This window comes from Hypanus sabinus, chromosome 16 (assembly GCF_030144855.1).
Source record: "Hypanus sabinus isolate sHypSab1 chromosome 16, sHypSab1.hap1, whole genome shotgun sequence".
Taxonomy (NCBI): Eukaryota; Metazoa; Chordata; class Chondrichthyes; order Myliobatiformes; family Dasyatidae; genus Hypanus; species Hypanus sabinus.
This window is the reverse complement of record NC_082721.1, coordinates 16,125,396-16,146,258: the sequence shown is the minus strand read 5'-3', so window position 1 is coordinate 16,146,258 and position 20,863 is coordinate 16,125,396. Positions and strand designations below refer to the sequence as shown.

General features: G+C 42.2%; 1 protein-coding gene across 2 annotated transcripts in view; it reads right to left on the bottom strand.

Moving 5' to 3' along the window:
* LOC132406029 (transducin-like enhancer protein 1) overlaps positions 1–20,863 on the bottom strand; it is a 196,753-nt gene that overhangs the window by 66,144 nt on the left and 109,746 nt on the right. For both annotated transcript variants that reach the window (XM_059991180.1, XM_059991181.1), the window contains one exon: positions 2,050–2,154. In XM_059991180.1, coding sequence (XP_059847163.1) covers positions 2,050–2,154 — 105 coding nt within the window. The remainder of the gene's footprint in view (positions 1–2,049; positions 2,155–20,863) is intronic.

Sequence of the window (20,863 nt, the reverse complement as noted above, 5' to 3'; positions counted from 1 at the left end):
CCAAAGCCGTTCTGCAGAAAATCTGACAAAAGGCAGTGGATTTGGCCCAGTACATCATGAGTAAAGCCCTCCTAACTATTGAGCATATTTAGATGAAACCTTTTCGGAGAAAAGCAGCATTCGCCACCCAGGCCATACTCTTTTCTCACTGCTACTATCCGGTAGAAGGTACAAGTGCCTCAGGACTTGCACCACACTAAGTTCAAGAACAGTTACTACCCCTCAAACATCAGGCTCTGAAACAAAGGGGGATAACTATACTCTTTTTATCTTGTTATTTCATGCTCGTCATTTATTGCTATTTATTTATTATCTGCATTTGTGCAGTTCGTTTACAGTTTACAGTTACTGTTCTATAGATTTGCTAAGTATGCCCGCAGAGAAAGCAATCTCAGAGTTGTACGTAGTGACATGGATGTACTCTGATAATAAATTTTACTTTGACTTTGAAGATGGTGTAGCTGGCAGCTAATACCATCACTAACATCCAATGCAGGCAATCATGATTCAATTTATCCCCATGATTCCAGACACCATTGCACACAATAGCAAAACTCAATTGGGTGGTTACTTTGCATTTTAGAGACTTGCCATCTTTGAATTTGGCAGAATTTCTTTACATCTGGCCCAGCCCTTAATCTTCCAACTCTCTGAACACCTACACCACGCACATTGCCCGAGAGTGTAATCATCCGACCACAACACACCCAAGCCCAGAGACTACCGATCTCCGGTCAAAATTTTGACCAAGAGTCACAATTAAGCTTCCTTTTTAAAAAAAGTTTCACTGCAGCAAAACAAAGGTAATTGAAATCGAAAATGCTTCTGTTTGGCTGCAATGGAGAGACTGATGTGAGTGGGGGTGAGCAGGGTTTTAAACTCTGCACACGACACGCCCAGAGGCTAGTGTATCACAGGAAACAGCACTTCTAACAGTTCTTCTAAACTGGAACAAAAAGGAATCTAACAAAAGGAAACCACTAAGATTGGCAGAGTGAATTGATTATTCTGAGTCAGTCAAAGGACAACAGGGAAAAATTAAGTTTATGGGTTTCCTGATAACACAGATAAACTTATTCTCAGTTATCAGACCACAGTCACATTTCTGTTTCTAATCAGTTCCACAAATAACAAGTGTGCGGCAATAGTGTTGTGAGATTTACTTATCAATATATGCTGATGACAACTTATCACCTAATTAAGCTTGACAAATATTGCAGCAACATTTTTATTATATACTGGCAGAGCTGCTCAGCCGCAATGAATAACCAAGATCCATTTTACAGTGCTGGAATGCAATGGAATTGGACCTCTGCATGTTTTAGTATCTCAATGAATCAAACTCCAATCTCCCAGCACCCACATGAGTGCAGGAAAATACATTCCCAAGTAATAGCACAAGTAAATATTAGTGATGGGGATAGGTACTGAAGAATGAAGTGAAAAGCGAGTCACTCATTTGTACCTGCTGGTTGGGTTTAGGGGCGTATGCAGTGCGGGGGGGGGGGAGGTGAGGGGGAAGTGCCAGAGAAGAGGCAGGTAAAGGGGGAGGAAGCAAGTGGGCACCAGCGGGAAGAGCGAAGGGACAGACTGAGAGACGGTGGGGGCGGGGGGGGGGCAGACGGTGAGACGAGGGGGCAGGCAGAAGGATGGGAGGCAGAGAGGCAGGGGGCAGACGGAGAGACGAGGGGGTGGCCGAGAGACAGCAAGTGAGCAGGGAGATAAAAACAAGAGAAAGGGTCACATAAAAATCTGAACGCTCCCATTATAGGGCAGAGGATTTCACGGCAGTGGGGTACATAATGACAGCACAGGACAACCATGATGGAAGGCAAAAATCCTCTAGTCCATGCAGTCTGCCTTATAATACAAAATGTTAAACATCAGAATTTATATACTCCCCATTCCCCTGGAAACTATGATAACTGCTTGGAAATTAAAACAGAGAGAGAAAAAAATCAAGCCAATTTTATCAGAGGGTAAATAACAAATTCACAGTGACATACTGAAAAGAAACAGGGTTGGAAAATTCCCAAATAATGCACCTACGTAGTCATTCACTGAATCCCGCTCCTCCGTCTTCTTTTTCTTGAGGTGGATAGGATATTCCGAGGAATTTCTTGGCTTGTCTCCGTTGGACGAGTGCACAGAACTCTGTAAAAGATGACCCAGGTGAACCTTTGGGGGATAGACTATGCAAGATGTACAGAGAGAAAGGGAACTGAGAATAAAACATAAATCCCAGTATGATTCATGCACTCATCTGACTTAGAGAATCCTTTTCCACAGATAGCAATCAAAGCTACACCCAGTTTACTGCAGTCTTGCAGTTGACAACCTGCTAAGGTTTTTAAGGGGATGGAGATGAATACATTGAAAAATCCCCTTCCCTTTCTTTCTCAATATTTAGCTAATTAAAATTCAGAGTGATCATCATCATCATTATGTGTCGAGTCTAGGACATGAGCAATTATGGATTCATGACTATGATTGTTGTTGGCAAAATTTTCTACATAAGTGGTTTTTCTGGGCAGTGTTTTTACAAGTTAGGTGACCCCGGCCATTATCAATACTCTTCAGAGATCGCCTGCTTGGTGTCACTGGTCGCATAACCAGGCTTTGTGATATGCATCAACTGCTTATGCGCCCACCGCCACCTGCTCACTTGGGCTCACGTGACCCTGACCCTGCTACACCATGTTCAAGGAAGACCTGCAGAGGGAAAGAGCACTCCTTTGGTGGAGACTTATCTCCACCTTGCCATCCAAATCAAAACTGATAGATTGTTCAATTAATGCCCTCCTCCTACTCATTTCCCTTGGAAACTTTCTCACTTTTATCTGGTTTTCCTTGGGAAGCTATAAATAAATCTGCCGCACCACCACTTTTGATAGCATGTTCCACAGCATCACTGAAGAACTTGACCCTCGCTGGTCTAGTTTATCATTATCTCTGCAACCTTCCATATTCCAGCAGTGACTGTTTTCAAATAAACATCAGGAGGTAGATTTTCAGCTCATCAACGTTTATGAGAAAAAAAATAGTAAATACCAGTTCTAACTATTATGTTATTTAACTGGAGAAGGCATCACAAGAGACTAATAATTGTTCTCACCAATATCTTTGCCCATATGTCCATGAACTGAACTCATTTTACATCATGAAAACCAACCTCCCCTCCATGGATTCTCTCTACACTTTTCCCTGCTTCAGTAAAGCAGCCAGCATAATCAAAGACCACACCAACATTGAAAATTCTTACTTCTGCCCCCATCCAATTGGGAGCTTGAAAGCATATAGCACCAGGCTCAAAGACAGCTTCTATCCCACCGTTATAAGCCTATTGAACACTACCCTAGTACAAGGTGAACACTTTTGACTTCACAATCGGAAAACATGAGATTTTACAGATGCTGGAAATCCAGAGTGGCGCATAGAAAGTGTTGGAGGAACTCAGCAGGTCAGACAGCATCTATGGTGAGGAACAAACAGTCAACATTTTGGGATGAGACCCTTGTCCCAATGAAGGGACTCGGCCCGAAACATCAACGGTTTACTTCTCTTGGTCGATGCTGCCTGACCTGTTGAGTTCCTTCGGCATTTTGCATGAGTTAATCTGACTTCACATTCTGTTATTGTTTCCCTTGTACTACTTTAATGCACTGAGTTATTTATTTAGATACAGCGAAATAGGCCCTTCTGGCCCGCACCACCCAGCAACCCCCAATTTAACCCTCGCCTAATCACAGGAGATTTTACAATGACCCATTAACCTTTCAACCAATATGTCTTTGGACTGTGGGATGAAAACCGGAGCACCTGGAGGAAACTCGTCCGGTCACAGGGAGAACATACAAACCCCTTACAGGCAGCAGTGGGAATTGAACCCGGGTTGCCTGTACTGCAAATCACCATGCTAACCACTACTCTGCTGTCCTACCCCATTGATGCATTGCAACGATCTGTAAGGACGACATGCAAAACCAGTTTTTCTCTGTACTTTGGTACATGTAACAGCAATAAATCAATTTACCAATTTGATAAGAGATAATGGGAGCGGCCAAGAAAGTGGGAACATCCTGCACATTTAGTGCAGCAAAAGTGCTGTTGGAATTGTATATATACATAGAAGATAGAAAATGGTAAAAGCGCTCAATAGATCAGGCCGCATCTGTGAAAGTGATATCACAGGTCAAAAGTCCTTCAGAAAAAATTTGCTTTACAAGGTCATGTGATGCCTTACTTCCCAATCAACTCAGAATAAAGTAGGGAACACCTCACACCATATGGTTGCAAAGCCCCGGGAGAAGGGATTTCACAGGAAGTGTTTCATATCAGATCATTATATCCTGAGGTACAGATAAGGATTCAACATTACAGCATTTGTACTTTGGACACCATTTGTTGATAATATACAGGTGGAATATCAAGGGAGGGGTACAGTCACTGTTCACAATTGGCAGCTCATTGCTTAAAACCACTAATCCAGCATAAAGTACCAACCATTGGCAACTAAATTCCCCATTTAAACTGAGATTTGAGGTTTGGATTTGACCCCAAACACAAAAAATAACATATTTAAACATGCAAATTTCTAAAGTTTTGAATGCCCAGTTGATGCCAAATGGGTTTCAAAGCTATCTGAACATTTGGTTGTGATTAAATGCCATGGACAATTTCACTTCACATCTACAGAATAAGGCCAAAAGTAACCCACCAAACCCCCACCTAAGAAGAGGGAAGCTATTAATAAAGACATAGGAGATGCAACATAATTTCATCTTGATGCATGGCTTCCAACTGAGGTTGGGTATAAAGGAGCTGTTAAGTATGCTTGGCTAATTGGTTAGCTACCATTTGCTTATCCAAAAAGCCTTGAGAGCCTTTGGCTAAAGCTGAGTTCATTAGTAGGCAGAGGGATACTAATGTGCTGAAAGCATTATGCATAGAGTAGATTATTTACTTATCTCTATCTAGCAAGGACAATGCCCTTCTGGCCCAATGGGATACACTGCCTAGCAACCCACATATTTAACACTAGCCTAATCACAGGATAATTTACAATGACCAATTAACCTGCTGCCTTCTTTGGACTGTGGGAGGAGACCAAAGCACCCAGAGGAAACCCAAGCACTTCACAGGGAGAATGTACAAACTCCTTACAAATGGCGTCAGAACTGAACTTCGGACTCCAGAACGTCCTGTGCTAACCACTATGCTACCGTGGTGCCCTAAAATTTGCCAGTGGCAACCTCACAAGGTTCCTCACCATCTGACAGAAGTACAAGGAATACACTCCTTTGAATCATAGGCAAGCATGATCAATGGACATGTGACATTGCTTCCTTTTCCAACACAGAACTAATGGTGAGTTACATAGTCACTATATAGTACCTTGAGATGTGTCAAATGGCTGTAGTGACATGACAAGACAAAACAATAGGGCAGTAAGGTATCAGTCCAGACTCTGGGTATTGAGGAGTCTGATAGCTTGGGGGTAGAAATTGTTACATAGTCTGGTCGTGAGAGCCCGAATGCTTCGGTGCCTCTTCCCAGATGGCAGGAGGGAGAAGAGTTTGTATGAGGGGTGCGTGGGGTCCTTCATAATGCTGTTAGCTTTGCGGATGCAGCTTGTAGTGTAAATGTCCATAATGGCAGGAAGAGAGACCCTGATGATCTTCTCAGCTGACCTCACTGTCCGCTGCAGGGTCTTGCCATCTGAGATGGTGCAATTTCCGAACCAGGCAGTGATGCAGCTGCTCAGGATGCTCTCAAAACAACCCCTGTAGAATGTGATGAGGATGGGGGGGTACATTGCCCCTCAAACAGTAAGCCTCTCCTATTGCCTCCTCGCTGGCAACACCAGTAAGGTGTTTTGGACTCCGGCTGACCTACAGAGGACAGGGAGGAGGTCTGGCCCCTGCCCACAAAGCACGCAGGCCTATCGGCTTGTGGGCACGTCTTGGTGATCGTGAACCCAATCCTCAGCTGTGGGTAAGTAGTCAGGCATCCCAGGATCTCCATAGTTTCTGCCCAGATGAGCCCTGGAGAGGTCACTCCAGTGCTGAACACCCATTGCCCTTCGAGACAGAGAGGTGCCATCAGTACCTTGAGATTAATTTTCTTGCAGGCATTAACAAAATAAATACAATAGAAATAATGAAAAAATACATATAAACAAAGACTGACAAACAATGTGCAAAAGATTCAAGACTGTTTAAAGTCAAGTGCAAAGGAGAAAAAAATAATTGTTACTGTAGATCTGATGCAACATATAAAAACACACAATAATAAAAATGCAAAAAATATAGATATACAAGATAGTTTATATACAGTATACTGTTTGATTGCATGCCCATGAAGTGATGTTGGGTACAGGAGTATCTGTACATAAGGTGACTGATAGGAAATGATAAAGTAGTTATGGTGAGGTGAGTTAATGGGTGGAGATGTTGATCAGCCTTGCTACTTGGAGAAAGTATCCGGGAAAAGAAGACAAATTGTGCAAATATTTTTTTAAAAACTGGTTTAGTTAGTACCTGGTAATTAAAACCTGATTATATTATAAAGTGGCTACCATTAAAAAACAATTTCTGCACCACCTCTCCCCCATCAAAAAGAAGTGCATATTTATCTCCACGAGTTTTATCTCCAATTCATTGGAAACTGTCAGTTCCATTGCAGCCCCCATACACGCACTCACCAAGACCATCACCGCAGGATTCCTTTGATCGAGCGAAGCAGATCAAACATCCTTAGAACTAAAGTGACGCTTCACCACTGCCCCAGTCTGCAACATCCTAACGCATCCTGTGCCTTCATTGTCGAGGTAGGTGCATCGGATGTTGGCATTGGTGCTCACAGGGACTGGGGTGTAGAAAATGGAGTCCCAGTCCTAATGAAGGGTCTCAGCCCGAAATGTTGACCCTTTATGCCTCTCCGTAGATGCTGCCTGACCTGCTGTGTTCCTCCAGCATTTTGTATGTATTACTCCGGCGGCTGATGCATTATTGAGCTGCACGTGGTCACAACTCTAGTGTTCTTAACAAGGAAAAAGACAGGATGTTCTTAGCAGAAACAACATCACTCCGCCTCTTGGAGTTAACACGGAAAAGTGTAGGCTGCTGCCACTGACTATGCGTTCCGGATTCAGGAACAGGCCAGTCATTCTTTTATTGCTGTAGTCAGTGTACGTTGCTCTGTTCCCTGTCAGCTGTGTGGGTGCATGGCCGCGTAGCAACTGAAATGCTCCCGCACACACAGCCTTTGTGCCGCGCAGCTGGGATTTCCTTTTACATAATGTAAATATAATTTTGAAATTATGTTAATATAATTTTGAAAAAATGCAAATATAATATTGAAATCTATGTTAATAGAATTGTGAAATACCCTGTAATTAACTACGTGTTCATGAATATGATCCACAAATAATAAACATACCACAACCATTACTTTGAAACATTAGAGCTTCAGTGTATTTACATTGTTAATGTTTCAAGTTACAACACTGTTACAACTTGTAACAATAAACAGAGAATGGAAGTCAGTAGTTCATTACTAACCGCCAGCGAGAGAAATTGTTTACAAAATGTCAAAAGGTTTTCTTTATTGCACCGTATTTCATCATGGCCTTCAATTAATAAATAGAATCAAAAGTATGTGATTTTTCCATTTTCATTCCAAATATTCATGGAATACATATTGCATGAAACATCTAAAGTGCTGCACAGTTTTCCCTGATCAGAGTAATAGCCGGTCTGCGCAGCTGTGAGGAAAAAAAATTAGAGGGAATGCTGATGTGTTGGTCAAACTGGTAATATTTGTTTTAAACACACCTGCTGACATTTACAAGATTTTTGTTCCCTTTGCAAAAGCACGCACAGCCATCAAGCCAAGCATTTGTTCATGGAGGCATAAGAAATGGTTATATCCCAGCAGCGCGGACAAAATAAGCCAGCACCTGGACTTCTGAAAAACGACAGATCCCAATTCCAGCCAAAATGGTCTGGATTCACTCCAGACTATCTGCCATTAAGCACCGAACTCTGCAAATCTAGAATAGTCATTAGAGAGGAAGACATCACTCTGACACAGTGGGTGGTGTCAAGAAAACAACCTCTCCCCCAATGTTGCAAAACCAAAGGAGCTGGCTGTGGACTACAGGAGGAATGGAGACAGGCTAACCCCTATAGACATCAACGGATCTGGGTTTGAGAGGGTGAACAGCTTTAAGTCCCTCGGCATAAACATCACCGAGGATCTCACGTGGTCTGTACATACCGGCTGTCTGGTGAAAAAGGCACAACAGCACCTCTTTCACCTCAGATGGTTGAAGAAGTTTGGTATGGGCCCCCATATTCTAAGAACTTTCTATAGGGGCACAACTGAGAGCATCTTGAATGGTTGTATCACTGCCTGGTATGGGAACTGTACTTCCCTCAATCACAGGACTCTGCAGAGAGTGGTGTGTACAGACTAGTGCATCTGTAGATGCAAACTTCCTACTATTCAGGATATTTACAAAGACAGGTGTGTAAAAATCATTGGGGACCCGAGTCACAGCAACCCCACAACATGTTCCAGCTGCTACCATTTGGGAACCGGTACCACAGCATAAAAGCCAGGACCAACAGGCTCCAGGACAGCTTCTTCAACCAGGCCATCAGACTGATTAATTCATGCTGACACAACTGTATTTCTATTATATTGACTATCCTGTTGTACATAATATTATAAATTACTATAATTGCACATTACACATTTGAACAGAAATGTAACGTAAAGATTTTTACTCCTCATGTATTAGAAGGATGTAAGTAATAGTCAATTCAATTCAATTCAAGACATTTACGCAGGACTTACGACAGGAAAAATCAATACCAGACTCACAGGAGTGAAAACCTGCAAACCAACAGGAGCTTTGAAGATCCAAATCTCAAAGTAAATTTATTCTCAAATTACTATATGTCACCATACACTACCCTGGGATTCATTTTCTTGCAGGCATTCACAGTACAACGACGAAATACAACAGAAAACAATTTAAAAAACTACACACAATGGAGACTGAGAAATAATCAATGTGCAAAAGACGACAATCTCTGCAATTACTAAATAAATAAATAGATAGATAAAGCTGAGAACATGTCATAGAGTTCCTTGAAAGTGAATTGATAGTTTGTGGAATCATTTCAGTGTTGATTCAAGATTCAAACTGCATTCATTATTAAAGTATGTATAAATTAAACAACCTTGAGATTTAATTGCTTACAGGCTGGTACAAAGAACCCAATCAAAAAGAAAAGACCAACCACCAGTGCCCACAGAGAAAGAGAAAGAAAACAAATCATGCAAGCAATAGAAGCCAACAACAACAGCATTCCAAACAAAATTGAGCCCAAGGATTCAAATTGAGTGAAGTTATTAACTCCGATTCAGGAGCCTGATGTTTTTTTAAAAATTTATTCATTTACGGGATATGGACGTTGCCAGTTAAGTCAGCATTTATTGCCCATCCCTAATTGCCCTTGAGAAGGTGGTGATGAGCCGCCTTCTTGAACCACTGCAGTCTCAGAGGTGTAGGTACACTCACAGTGCTGTTAGGGAGGAAATTCCATGATTTTGACTCAGCAACAATGAAGAATGGATAGTGACTTGCAGGGGGATTTCCAAGTGGTGGTGTTCCCAGGTATCTGCTGTTCTCGTTCTTCTCAATGGTAGTGGTCATGGGTTTGGAAGGTGTTACCTTAGGATATTAACTGTTCTTGAACATGGTGGTGTGGGTCCTAAGGCTCCTGTACCTTTCTTCTTCACCCCGCCCCTAATGGCAATAATGATGTCATCTATCCCAATGCTTTTTTGCAAAGTTTAGTGAAATGATTCAGATGGGTTAAATATTTATTGGTGTGCCAGAAGACAATGTTTTATTTGTCTGCACAACCTTGAACCTGGAGATCCAGTGTCAGACTGCTCTCACTCTGTCACTGAATGTCCCTGCCCCTAACCACAACCACCAATGAACCACTGCTAGGTGCTGTCCTGGTGATTCTAGATACTTCAACACCAGAGTTCAGAAATCACTGTTCTCCCGTGAAGTCTTAAGACAATTCTTTACACCCATTTTCCCTGAGGCCATGAAACTACAGTAACAGATCAAAATTTTAATACACAATAAATTAAATGCTTCTTGCTGTCAGCTGTAGGTGAGTTGCACAAGATTTTAATCCAACCCAGTCTCCTGAGACCTTCTGCTTTGGCATTTTGTCAAATAGTGTAACAGCCTTGCATTAACTTGGTCAGCATAGAGCACTTTACAACACATTGCTTTCCTGTCCTTTGCCACTAGCCTTCATGAGAAGATTGATCATTTTTTAAGACACAATAGAGAAATTTTAACCATCACGGTATACATTGTGCAGTTAACTTTTCAAATCAGAAGTGCCTGTTGGTTTCTCCAGTATATTAAACATTTCAAAATTCAAACGCTCAGAGTAAATTAAATTTATTATCAAAGTACGTATACGTCACCATATACAACCCTGAGATTCATTTTCTTGCAGACATTCAAAATAAAATCAAGAAACCCATTAGATTCAATGAAAGACTGAACCCAACAGATGGACAAAATAACTACTGTGCAGAAGACAACATGCCGTGCAAGTACAAAAAGAAAAAATAAGTAATATTGATAATAATAAATCAGCAATATTGGGAACATGAGATGAAGAGTCCTTGAAAGTGAGTCCATTGACTGTGGGAACATTTCAGTGATGGGGCAAGAGAAGTTGAGTGAAGTTTTCCCCTCTGGTTCAAGAGCCTGATGGTTGAGGGGTTACAAATGAACCTGCATATAATGAGAAAATAAAGGAAACATCAAAAAATTTCAACCCTAAATTCATCACCACTTTCAGTGCTATGTGAACTTTAACCTCTGCATTATTCTGTATTATACACTCAGTGGCCATTTTATTAAGTACAGGAAGGTAACCAGGTGTGCTCTCCCGCTGCTATAGCTCATTCACTTCTAAGTTTGACGTATTGTAATGTTCAGAGAGGTTTTTCTACACACCACTGTTGTTAAGCCTGGTTATATGAGTTACAGTCACCTTCCTGGCAACTTGAACTAGTCTGCTTAAATCTCCTCTAACCACTCTCACTTTCACCCACAGAACTGCTGCTTACTGGGTATTTATTGCTTTTTGCACCATTCTCTGTGAACTCCAGAGACTGTGGTGCGTGAAAATCCCAGGAGAGCAGCAGTTTCTGAGATACTCAAACCACCCTATCTGGCACCCTCATTCTACAATCAAGCTCACTTAGATCACATTTCTTCCCACTCTGAACAAGTGAACCTCTTGAGCATGTTTATGCATTGAGTCGTTGCCTCATGATTGGCTGATTGGGTATTTATTGAGGTTACAGGTGCACCTAATTAAAGAGGTTTAGCACATATATGCATCTAGTGGATGTCAGATTATAAAACAATCCACTCAGTGTCAACTAGCCAATCTCAAAGTGGTAGCCCAGCCAAACTGATGGCCCTTTGATTATTTAGTATTTACAGCGGCAGGACAGAATCTAATTGAATGGCTTCCATCTATGCATTAACCATCTGAAAAAAGTCAAAGTCCTGCATAACTCTTTCCCTTTATTTTAAATTTACAGTGGCTCATTTTTAAAGCATGCTAGGTTACGTAGTGACAGCACTGAAAGTGAATGTAGAGAGCTGTACAGATAAACGGTCAGTGGTAAAAGGTCAAACAAATCCATTCTTGGTTGTTTATGCTGAATATACATATAACTGATTACATATTGTGGATGGCTTCGAAATAAGGTTCCACAGAATTTCAGAAGTGCAATACAGAGTCCAACTACAATGGAAAAATATACGTTTGGTGCAGGTGACAATGAATAAGGAGCCTTCTTTACTTCCTGTATTGAAGGTCAGACAAAGATATAGGAGAAGAGTTTTAAAAAAAAACAGAACATGCTGTGGAAGAGGGTATGGCAGTGGATGTTCCTGGTGTTCTGTAGGGGGTGGTGTTAGGCCTGCTTCTCTTCATGTGATATGTCAATGATTTGGGTAACAGGATTGATGGCGCTCTGGCAAGTTTGCATAGGTGGAGGTGCTTGCAGTGTTGAGGAAGCCGTGAGTCTACAGAAAGACTTGGACACATTAGGATAATGGGTAAAGAAGTGGCAGATGGAATACAGCATAGGAAGGTGTATGGTCATGTGTCTTGGTAGAAGGAATAAAGGTATAGACTATTTCCTAAATGACAAACAAATACAAAAATTACACGTTTGAGAGGATAATACAGTCAGCCATGATGGAGTGGCAGAGCAGATTCAATGGGCCAAATGGCCTAATTCTGATTCTGCTCTGATGTCTTATAGTCTAATGGATCTTGTCTATTTGGATTTCAGCTAGGCTTTTCGTAAGATCCCACGTTAGGCTGGACTGTAAAGTTAGTATCCCATGGAATCTAGGGAGAGCAAGTTAGGTAAATTCAAGAGGTCCAGGTACACTTTCCAGAAAGCTATCTCATGAGCAAAGTAGCAATTCCAGACCAAACTTGAATCACTGAAGGATGCTCAACAGCTGTATCACGTTTCGAATGCCATCGCCTCATACAAAGTGACATAGGTGACAACAAGGCTTCGCCCCCAGGTAAACTCAAGGCCTTTTATGCTTGCTTTGGCCATCAAAATATGGAGGCACCATCATGAACTCCCACTGCGACGATCCTGTGATCTCAGTCTCCGAGGCCGATGTGAAAACATCCTTCCAGAGGGTGAACCCAAGAAAGGCAACTGGCTCAGATGGGGTACCTGGCAGAGTACTGAAGACTTGTGCTGATCAAATGGCTGGAGTGCTCACTGAGACCTTTAATATCTCACTTCAGCAGTCAGATCAGAGGCATTCGAGTCTGCTGACCAAGAAAGTTACAAGAGATTTAGGTATGGTCTCCGGAAAGCCTTCTCACCAGTGAATTAGAAATTCCGGACTAAACTCGACAGCTGTGGCAGAGCTTAATTATAACCAGTTCTTATAAAGTTAAATCAAGAGACATTGGTGACAGCAGTTCTTCACTTCCAGATGAGCTCAATGCCTTCTATTCTCACTTTGAAAGTCAAAACATGGAGGCAGTATCACGAACTCTCACAGGCCCAGAGGGTCCTGTGATTTCAGTCTGAGGCCAACGTGCGAGCGGCCTTCAGGAGGATGAACCCATGGAAAGCATCCTGCTCAGACGGGGTACTAAACACCTGTACTGATCAACTGGCTGGAGTGTTCACTGAAATTTTTAACCTCTCAGTTCCGAAGTCCGAGGTACCCACCTGATTGTTGTAGGCTTCAATTATACCAGTGTCTAAGAAGAACGGGGTAACCTGCCTCAATGACTATCGTCCTGTAGCACTTACATCCCCAGTGATGAAATGTTTTAAGAGGTTGGGGATGCCTGATATATAACTTGGATCCACTCCAATTTGCCTACACAAATGCCATCTCAGCAGATGCCATCTCATTGGCTCTTCACTCAAACCTGGTACATCTAGACAGCAAAGATGCATACATCAGGATGCTTTTTTTTAAAAAAATCAACTTCAGCTCAGCATTCAATACCATCATCCCCACAAACTAATCAATAAGCTTCAAGACTTTGGCCTCAATTCCTCCTTGTCTAATTGGATCCTCAGTTTCCTCACTTGCAGACCCCAGTCAGTTCAGATTGGCAATATCTCCTCCACAATCTCCATCTACACAGATGCACTACAAGGCTGTGCACATAGGCCCCTGCTCTACTCAATTTACACTTTATGGCTGTTTGAATAAGCACAGTTCCAATGCCTTATTCAAATTTGCTGATAACTCCACTGTCATAGGCAGAATCAAAGATGGTGATGAATCAGCATTTAAGAGGCAGGCTAAAGATCTGGCTCAGTGGTATCAGAACAACCACCCCTTACTCAATGTCAGCATTACCAAGGAACTGATTATTGAGTTCAGGAGGAGGAGGAAACCTGAGACTCCAGTGCTAGTTCTCATCAGGGGATCAGAGGTGGAGAAGGTCAGCAACTTTAAATTCTCGGTGCTTTCATTTCAGAGGACCTGTCCCGAGCCCAGCACTTAAGTGCAAGTATGAAGAAAGCAGGGCAGCACCTCTACTGCCTTAGGAGTTCGCAAAAATTCGGCATGACATCTACCGTATAACTTAGACAAACTTTGAGAGATGCGTGGTGAAGAGTATATTGGCTGGCTGCATCACAGCCTGGTATGAAAACGCCAATACCCTTGAACAGAATATCCTACAAAAAGTACTGAATACAGCCCAGTCCATCACGTGTAAAGCCCCCCACTACCACTCAGCACATCTTCAATGGAGCAGAATTGAATTGGGTGGTTCCCCACCACCCGAATCATACTTTCTTCTCGCTGCTGCCATCAGGAACGTGGCACAACAACTTATAGCCTCAGGCTCAGGAATACTTATTACCCCTCAGCCACCAGGCTCCTGAACCAGATGGGATCACATTACTCAACTTCACCTGTCCCATCAATGAACTGCTCCCACTAATTTATAATGACCAGTGTACTCAAAAATCTTGTGCTGTGCAATTTTTTGCCCAGTGATGACATGCCTGCACTGAATTTTATATATAGAGGTACTCATTTTAACAGTGAATAAAGCACTGTCAGTCAGAAATTTGATCTCTGGGTTTGATTATTTTCACTCTCATTCATCTGCACTCTCACAAAATATACATAGTGAGAGTGTTACCTGTAGTGTGTAGTGAAGGATTTTCTCACCGGAGCTTTTGCACACCGTCCATATGTGATTTGCTTGCTAAATGATGCTTTAAAAAGTTTCCAACTATCACTCCACTTCTTGCAAATTCTCCAGCAACTTTAGCATTGCAACAGTACACACAGGTAAAACCAGTTTCTGTATCGTACATAAATATTTCTTGTAGCTACGCATTCCTGACCTCATGAGTTTTCGGTGCAGCAGTTTCTACTGCTTTATTAAGCCACGCTGCTTTAACTGAACTAGCTAGTTCTTTTGCACTTCACACCGTTTGCTCCTTTGGAATTTGACAGAGTGAATCAATAATTTCTTCAATAAAAACAGTATAAATAAGTCAGTTCCAAGGTCTGCAGACAAAGCTTTGCAAACTCCATGCTGTCAACACTGCCCACATCGGAAACCGGTAAAGAAAACATGATTGTGTACAATTGTTAAATATATTTAATGTGCCAATGATGTAATAGGGTGACAACATTTTGTGTGCTGGTAGCAAGAGATGTGTGCATGTGCGCGCGCACACACACACACACCTACCTACCTTAGTGGGAACCTTGCCGTAACCTATGCAACACACACAAATGCTGGAGAAATGCTGGAGAAACTCAGTAGGCCAGACAGCATCTATAGAAAAGAGTACTGTCGACATTTTGGGCCGCGATCCTTCCTCAGGACACTATGGATTCAATTTCACAGACTCTTCATCTTACGTTCTCAATATTGTTTATTTTTTCCTCCTTTTGCACAATTGTTGTCTTTTGCACACTGATTGTCTGCCCTGTTGTCACGATATTTCATTGATTCAGTTATGGTTATTGGATCTATTGAGTATGCCCACAAGAAAATGAATCTCAGGGTTGCATATGGTGACATATATATTCACTTACTTATTGAGATACAATGCAGAATAGGCCCTTCCAGCCGTGTTGCCCAAAAATCCCCCCTCCCCATTTAACTCCAGTCTAATCAAAGGACAACTTACAATGACAAATTAACCTACCAACCAGTATATCTTTAGACTGTGGGAGGAATCCAGAACACCACAAGGAAATGCAAACTGCTTACAGGCAGTGGCAGGAATTGAACCCAGATCACTGATAGCATAAAGCATCATGTTGACCACTATTTACCGTGCCGCCTCAGAGTATATGTACTCTGACAACAACTTTCCCTTGAACCTCGAAACAGAGGATGATGGCTGAAGGTTGTTTCTTGGAATAGAAGCTGTGACTAGTCATGTGCCGCAAGAGCTGGTGTTAGGGAAATGGGCCAAGGTGTGGCAAATGGATTTCGACATAGACAAGTGTGAGATGATGCATTTTGGAAAGTCAAACCAATGTAGGACTTATACTATGAATGATAAGGAACTAGGGACTGTAATGGAAGAAGGGACCTAGGAGGACAGAGGGCAAAAAACCACGATTGAGCTTGCTGGCCTTCATCAGTCAGAGCATGAGTGTAGGTGATGGGACATTATATAACAACATTATCTGTCGTTAGTGAGGCTGCACTTGGATGAAATGCTTTGAGAGGTTGGTCATGTCTGGACTGAATCCCTGCCTCAGCAAGGACCTGGACCCATCGCAATTTGCCTATTGCCACAAAAGATCAATGGTAGATGCAACCTCTATAACTCTCCACACGGCTTTAGACTACCTAGACAACATAAGCACCTACGTCAGGATGCTGTTCATTGAATATAGCTCAGCATTTAATACCATCAATCCCACAATCCTGACTGAGATGTTGAAGAACCTGGGCTTCTGTACCTCCCTCTGCAATTGGATCCTCGATTTCCTAACCGGAAGACCACAATCTGTGCGGGTTGGTGATAGCATATCCTCCTCATTGACGATCAACACTGGTGCACCTCAGGGGTGTGTGCTTAGCTCTCTGCTCTACTCTCTGTATACACATGACTGTGTGGCTAGGCAAAGCTCAAATACCATTTATAAATTTGCTGACAACAATTGTTGGTAGAATCTCAGGTGATGACGAGAGGGAGTACAGGAGTGAGATATGCCAACTAGTGGAGTGGTGTCACAGCAACAACCTGGCACTCAACATCAGTAAGACGAAAGAGCTGATTGTGGACCTCAGGAAGGGTAAGATGAAGGAACACAAACCAATCCTCATAGAGGGATCAGAAGTGGAGAGAGTGAGCAGCTTCAAGTTCCTGGGTGTCAAGATCTCTGAGGATCTAACCTGGTCCCAACATATCGATGTAGTTATAAAGAAGGCAAGACGACGGCTATGCTATTAAGAGTTTGAAGAGATTTGGCACGTCAACAAATACACTAAAAAACTTCTCTAGTTGTACTGTGGAGAGCATTCTGACAGGCTGCTTCACTGTCTGGTATGGAGGGGCTACTGCACAGGACTGAAAGAAGCTGCAGAAGGTTGTAAATCTAGTCAGCTCCATCTTGGGTACTAGCCTACAAAGTGCCCAGGACATCTTCAGGGAGCAGTATTTCAGAAAGACAACATCCATTAATAAGGACCCTCAGCACCCAGAGCATGCCCTTTTCTCACTGTTACCATCAGGTAGGAGATACAGAAGCCTGAAGGCACACACTCAGCAATTCAGGAACAGCTTCTTCCCTGTCATCCGATTCCTAAATGGACACTGAATCTTTGGGCATTACCTCACTTTTTTTTTTAATATACAGTATTTCTGTTTCTTATGTTTTTTAACATCTATTCAATATCATTTAAAAAAACAATTAGATGGGTATATGGATAGGAAAGGAATGGAGGGTTATGGGCTGAGTGCAGGTAGGTGGGACTAGGTGAGAGTAAGCATTCGGCACGGACTAGAAGGGCTGAGATGGCCTGTTTCCGTGCTGTAATTGTTATATGGTTATATATACGTAATTGATTTACTTGTTTTTTTTTTAAATTTTAGATTATGTATTGCATTGAACTGCTGCTTTTAACAAATTTCATGTCACCTACTGGTGATAACAAACCTGATTCTGATTAGTTTTCTGATTCTGAATACTATGTAGTTTTAATCACCCCATTATTAAGGAAAGATACAGTCAAATTGGAAAGAGTGCAGTAAAGATTTACAAGGATGTTGCCAGGACTAGGAAATCTGAGGGGTGATCTTATCTGAGGTTTATAAAATCATCAGAGGCACAGTTATGGTGAATAGTGACAGTCTTTACTCCGGGGATGGGAAGTTCAAAGCAGAGGAGCATAGATTTAGGATGAGGAGGGAGCTGAGGGGCAACTTTTTCAAGCAGAAGCTGGATGAGCATATAATACAAGGTGTGGTTGAGGCAGATACAACAGTATCATTTAAGAATCACTTGAATTGGGACATGAAGTGGAGGGGTTTGGCCAGCCATGGGCAAAGCTAGACAAGCTGACTGGGCACTGTGGCTGGCATGGACTCATTAAGGCTGAAGGTTCTGTATTCGTGTTTCATTGCTCTTTGATCACCAATGTCTTCAGGTCCTCCCATCTCCAATTCATATAAACCAGCTGTTGGTTAATGGGGTCAGTACGGGTCCCCTTCAAATATAATACCAAACTTCTGCTGCTAAAATTAAACCGAAATTCCATCCCCCACATCACGCCACTTTGGCTGTGAGTTGGTTTCTGCCACAGTCTCTGCATAAATAAACACTAGTGCCCTGAATTTAAAGTCTGCTCCTCTATCCCTTTTTCTCCATTCATCACTCACACTCCATCAGTTTTGAACCGAGGATTGTTAATGGTTTCTTACTGCCGCGACTTACCCAGTCATTACCCAGCAGGAACAGTGTAATACATCAAAAACGTGATATGTTTATTGGATCCCATTATATCTCACTGCACCTCATTCAAGCTACAGCCCCTGGAGTGCCATAACATAAATTGGTAAGGGAAGGAAGCGGTACGGACAGCAAATTAGCGGGAGGAAAATGTGAAAAGGTAAGAGAGAAGATGGTGATTAGCAAACAGGTTTCCCTGTTCGTGTATACACGTAGGTGAAGCATAACCAAGTGCAGGAGATAAACAGGGAGAAAGGATGATTCATTTCACTGAGAGCACAGAAAGATCCTAAAGACCTTTCAGTGGAATTCCTGATACCAGCTCCACATCTGATTCATTACAAATCAACACTTCGGGTGTCACATGGTGGCTGACGCAATGTTATTACAGCACCAGCGCCAAAGGTTCAATTCCTGTCACTGTCCGTAAGGAGTTTATATGTTCTCCCCTTGACTGTATGGGTTTCCTCCCATATTCCGAAGACATACGAGTTAGTAGAGTATTTGGCCATACAGGTGTAATAGTGGGGGATGCACTTTTGTTTAACTGGAAGGGCCTATTACTGCATGGCATCTCTAAGTAAAAAAACTTTAATCCATTAGAAAAACTAAAAGTGTCGGAAATACTCAACAGGTCAGGTAGCTTGGCGACGCAGTAATATCAGCGCTGGACTCTGGAGCGAAGGTTCCTGAGTTCAAATCCAAGTCGGGTTGAGCGTCGAGCTAGCAACTCGGCCTTGTAAAAACAAGAGTAGCTTGGTACGGAAACACAGTCAAAGGATGGTGCCCTGATCAGGTAGTGTATATTGAGAGAGAATAGTTAATATTTTAAAACCAGTGTTATTTTATCTTTCACATTTACTTAAGATTTTCCAGATATTTTCATATTTAGTCAGACTTCTAATCTTCATGTCCACGGAATTTTAAAAGAAGAGCATTTATTCTGAATATTTAGGTTAGTTCATGGTACAAAGTGGTGCCTTAAATCTGGGCTATTACAGATGGAATGGGTTAACTGACCTCCTAGGCAGTAGATCTCTTCCACCAACAACCACTCAATTATAACCTCATTTCCACCACTTCTGAAGGATGGAGAATGTTATACAAAAATGTCAGGAATTTGTTAATTTTGACAATACAGAAGGAAGACACAGAATAAAAACAGAAAACGCTGAATCAGATCAGGCAATGTCTGTGTTAATGCTTCCCGTGCAGGACTTTTCATCAGAACTGCGGCAGAGAGGGGGAAAAATAAAAACAAGATAGTTTTCAGTAGCAGCGGTAGGGATGATAAAATAAAAGGGATATATCTCAAAGGGAAAGTCCAATCCAAAGTTCAAATTTATTGTCAAATTCTGTATACCATGAGCTGCAAAGTCCCCAAAAGTAAGTCCACAGTCAGTTCAGCGCTGAGGCGAGTGAAACCAGTCCAGCTGTCCAACAAATGCAGGCCAAAACTGCTCCCAAACCTGGCGGCATGGGAACTGGGACCCCAAGACTCTTACATCTCCCACCCAACGGTTGTAGCAAGAAGAGAGGGAAATGGGCCAGACACAGGCAGATAGTGGTGAACACAGGTTTGAGTTCTGATCTCCAGCACTCTGGCTCAACACTTTGATTGGCATGGAGTAATGAAGCTAACAATGGGGTTGTTTCCTGTTCTAGTCCTTGAGCCAGTGTCCATTCCTAGCAATGACTGTACTGCATAAACGAGGGTCAAATTCAGTGAATCCTTCAGGAGATGATAAAATTACTACTTCATTTGGACGCTTATCGGCTGCGAATTGCAAAATGCGTAGTTCAGAAGTACATCTCATAGCTTTCTGAGCTGCTTGCAAAATGGCGCCTTATGTTTCCAGCACCATCCTGGACTCTAAATGGGTTAATGGGTCCATTGGGTTAATTGGTGCAGTTACACACACATTATGCATTTTTATATTATGTGTTATTAGCAAAGTGGTGGGACATGCACAGCAGTCCAGAATGCATGAACAAATGAAAAAATAAACTTGACTTAAAATCATGACCAGCAGAAATGGCTGGATCTAATGCTATAGAAGTTGGCTCAGTTCTGACAGTAAGTTTACTTAATTCAACAGACTGCTGTTTGACCGCTTGGTTTAACATTTCTTAGAATCCCTTCTACTGTTCTAACTGTGCAGCTTCTTCCCCCCACCTCCCTACAGAAAATAAGCAGACACAAAAACACAAAGAAAGCAGGGGGAGGGAAGGGTAGATGGAACCATTTATAAGAAATTTCAACTGACAGGGCAATGCAGTGATCTAACTAGTAGA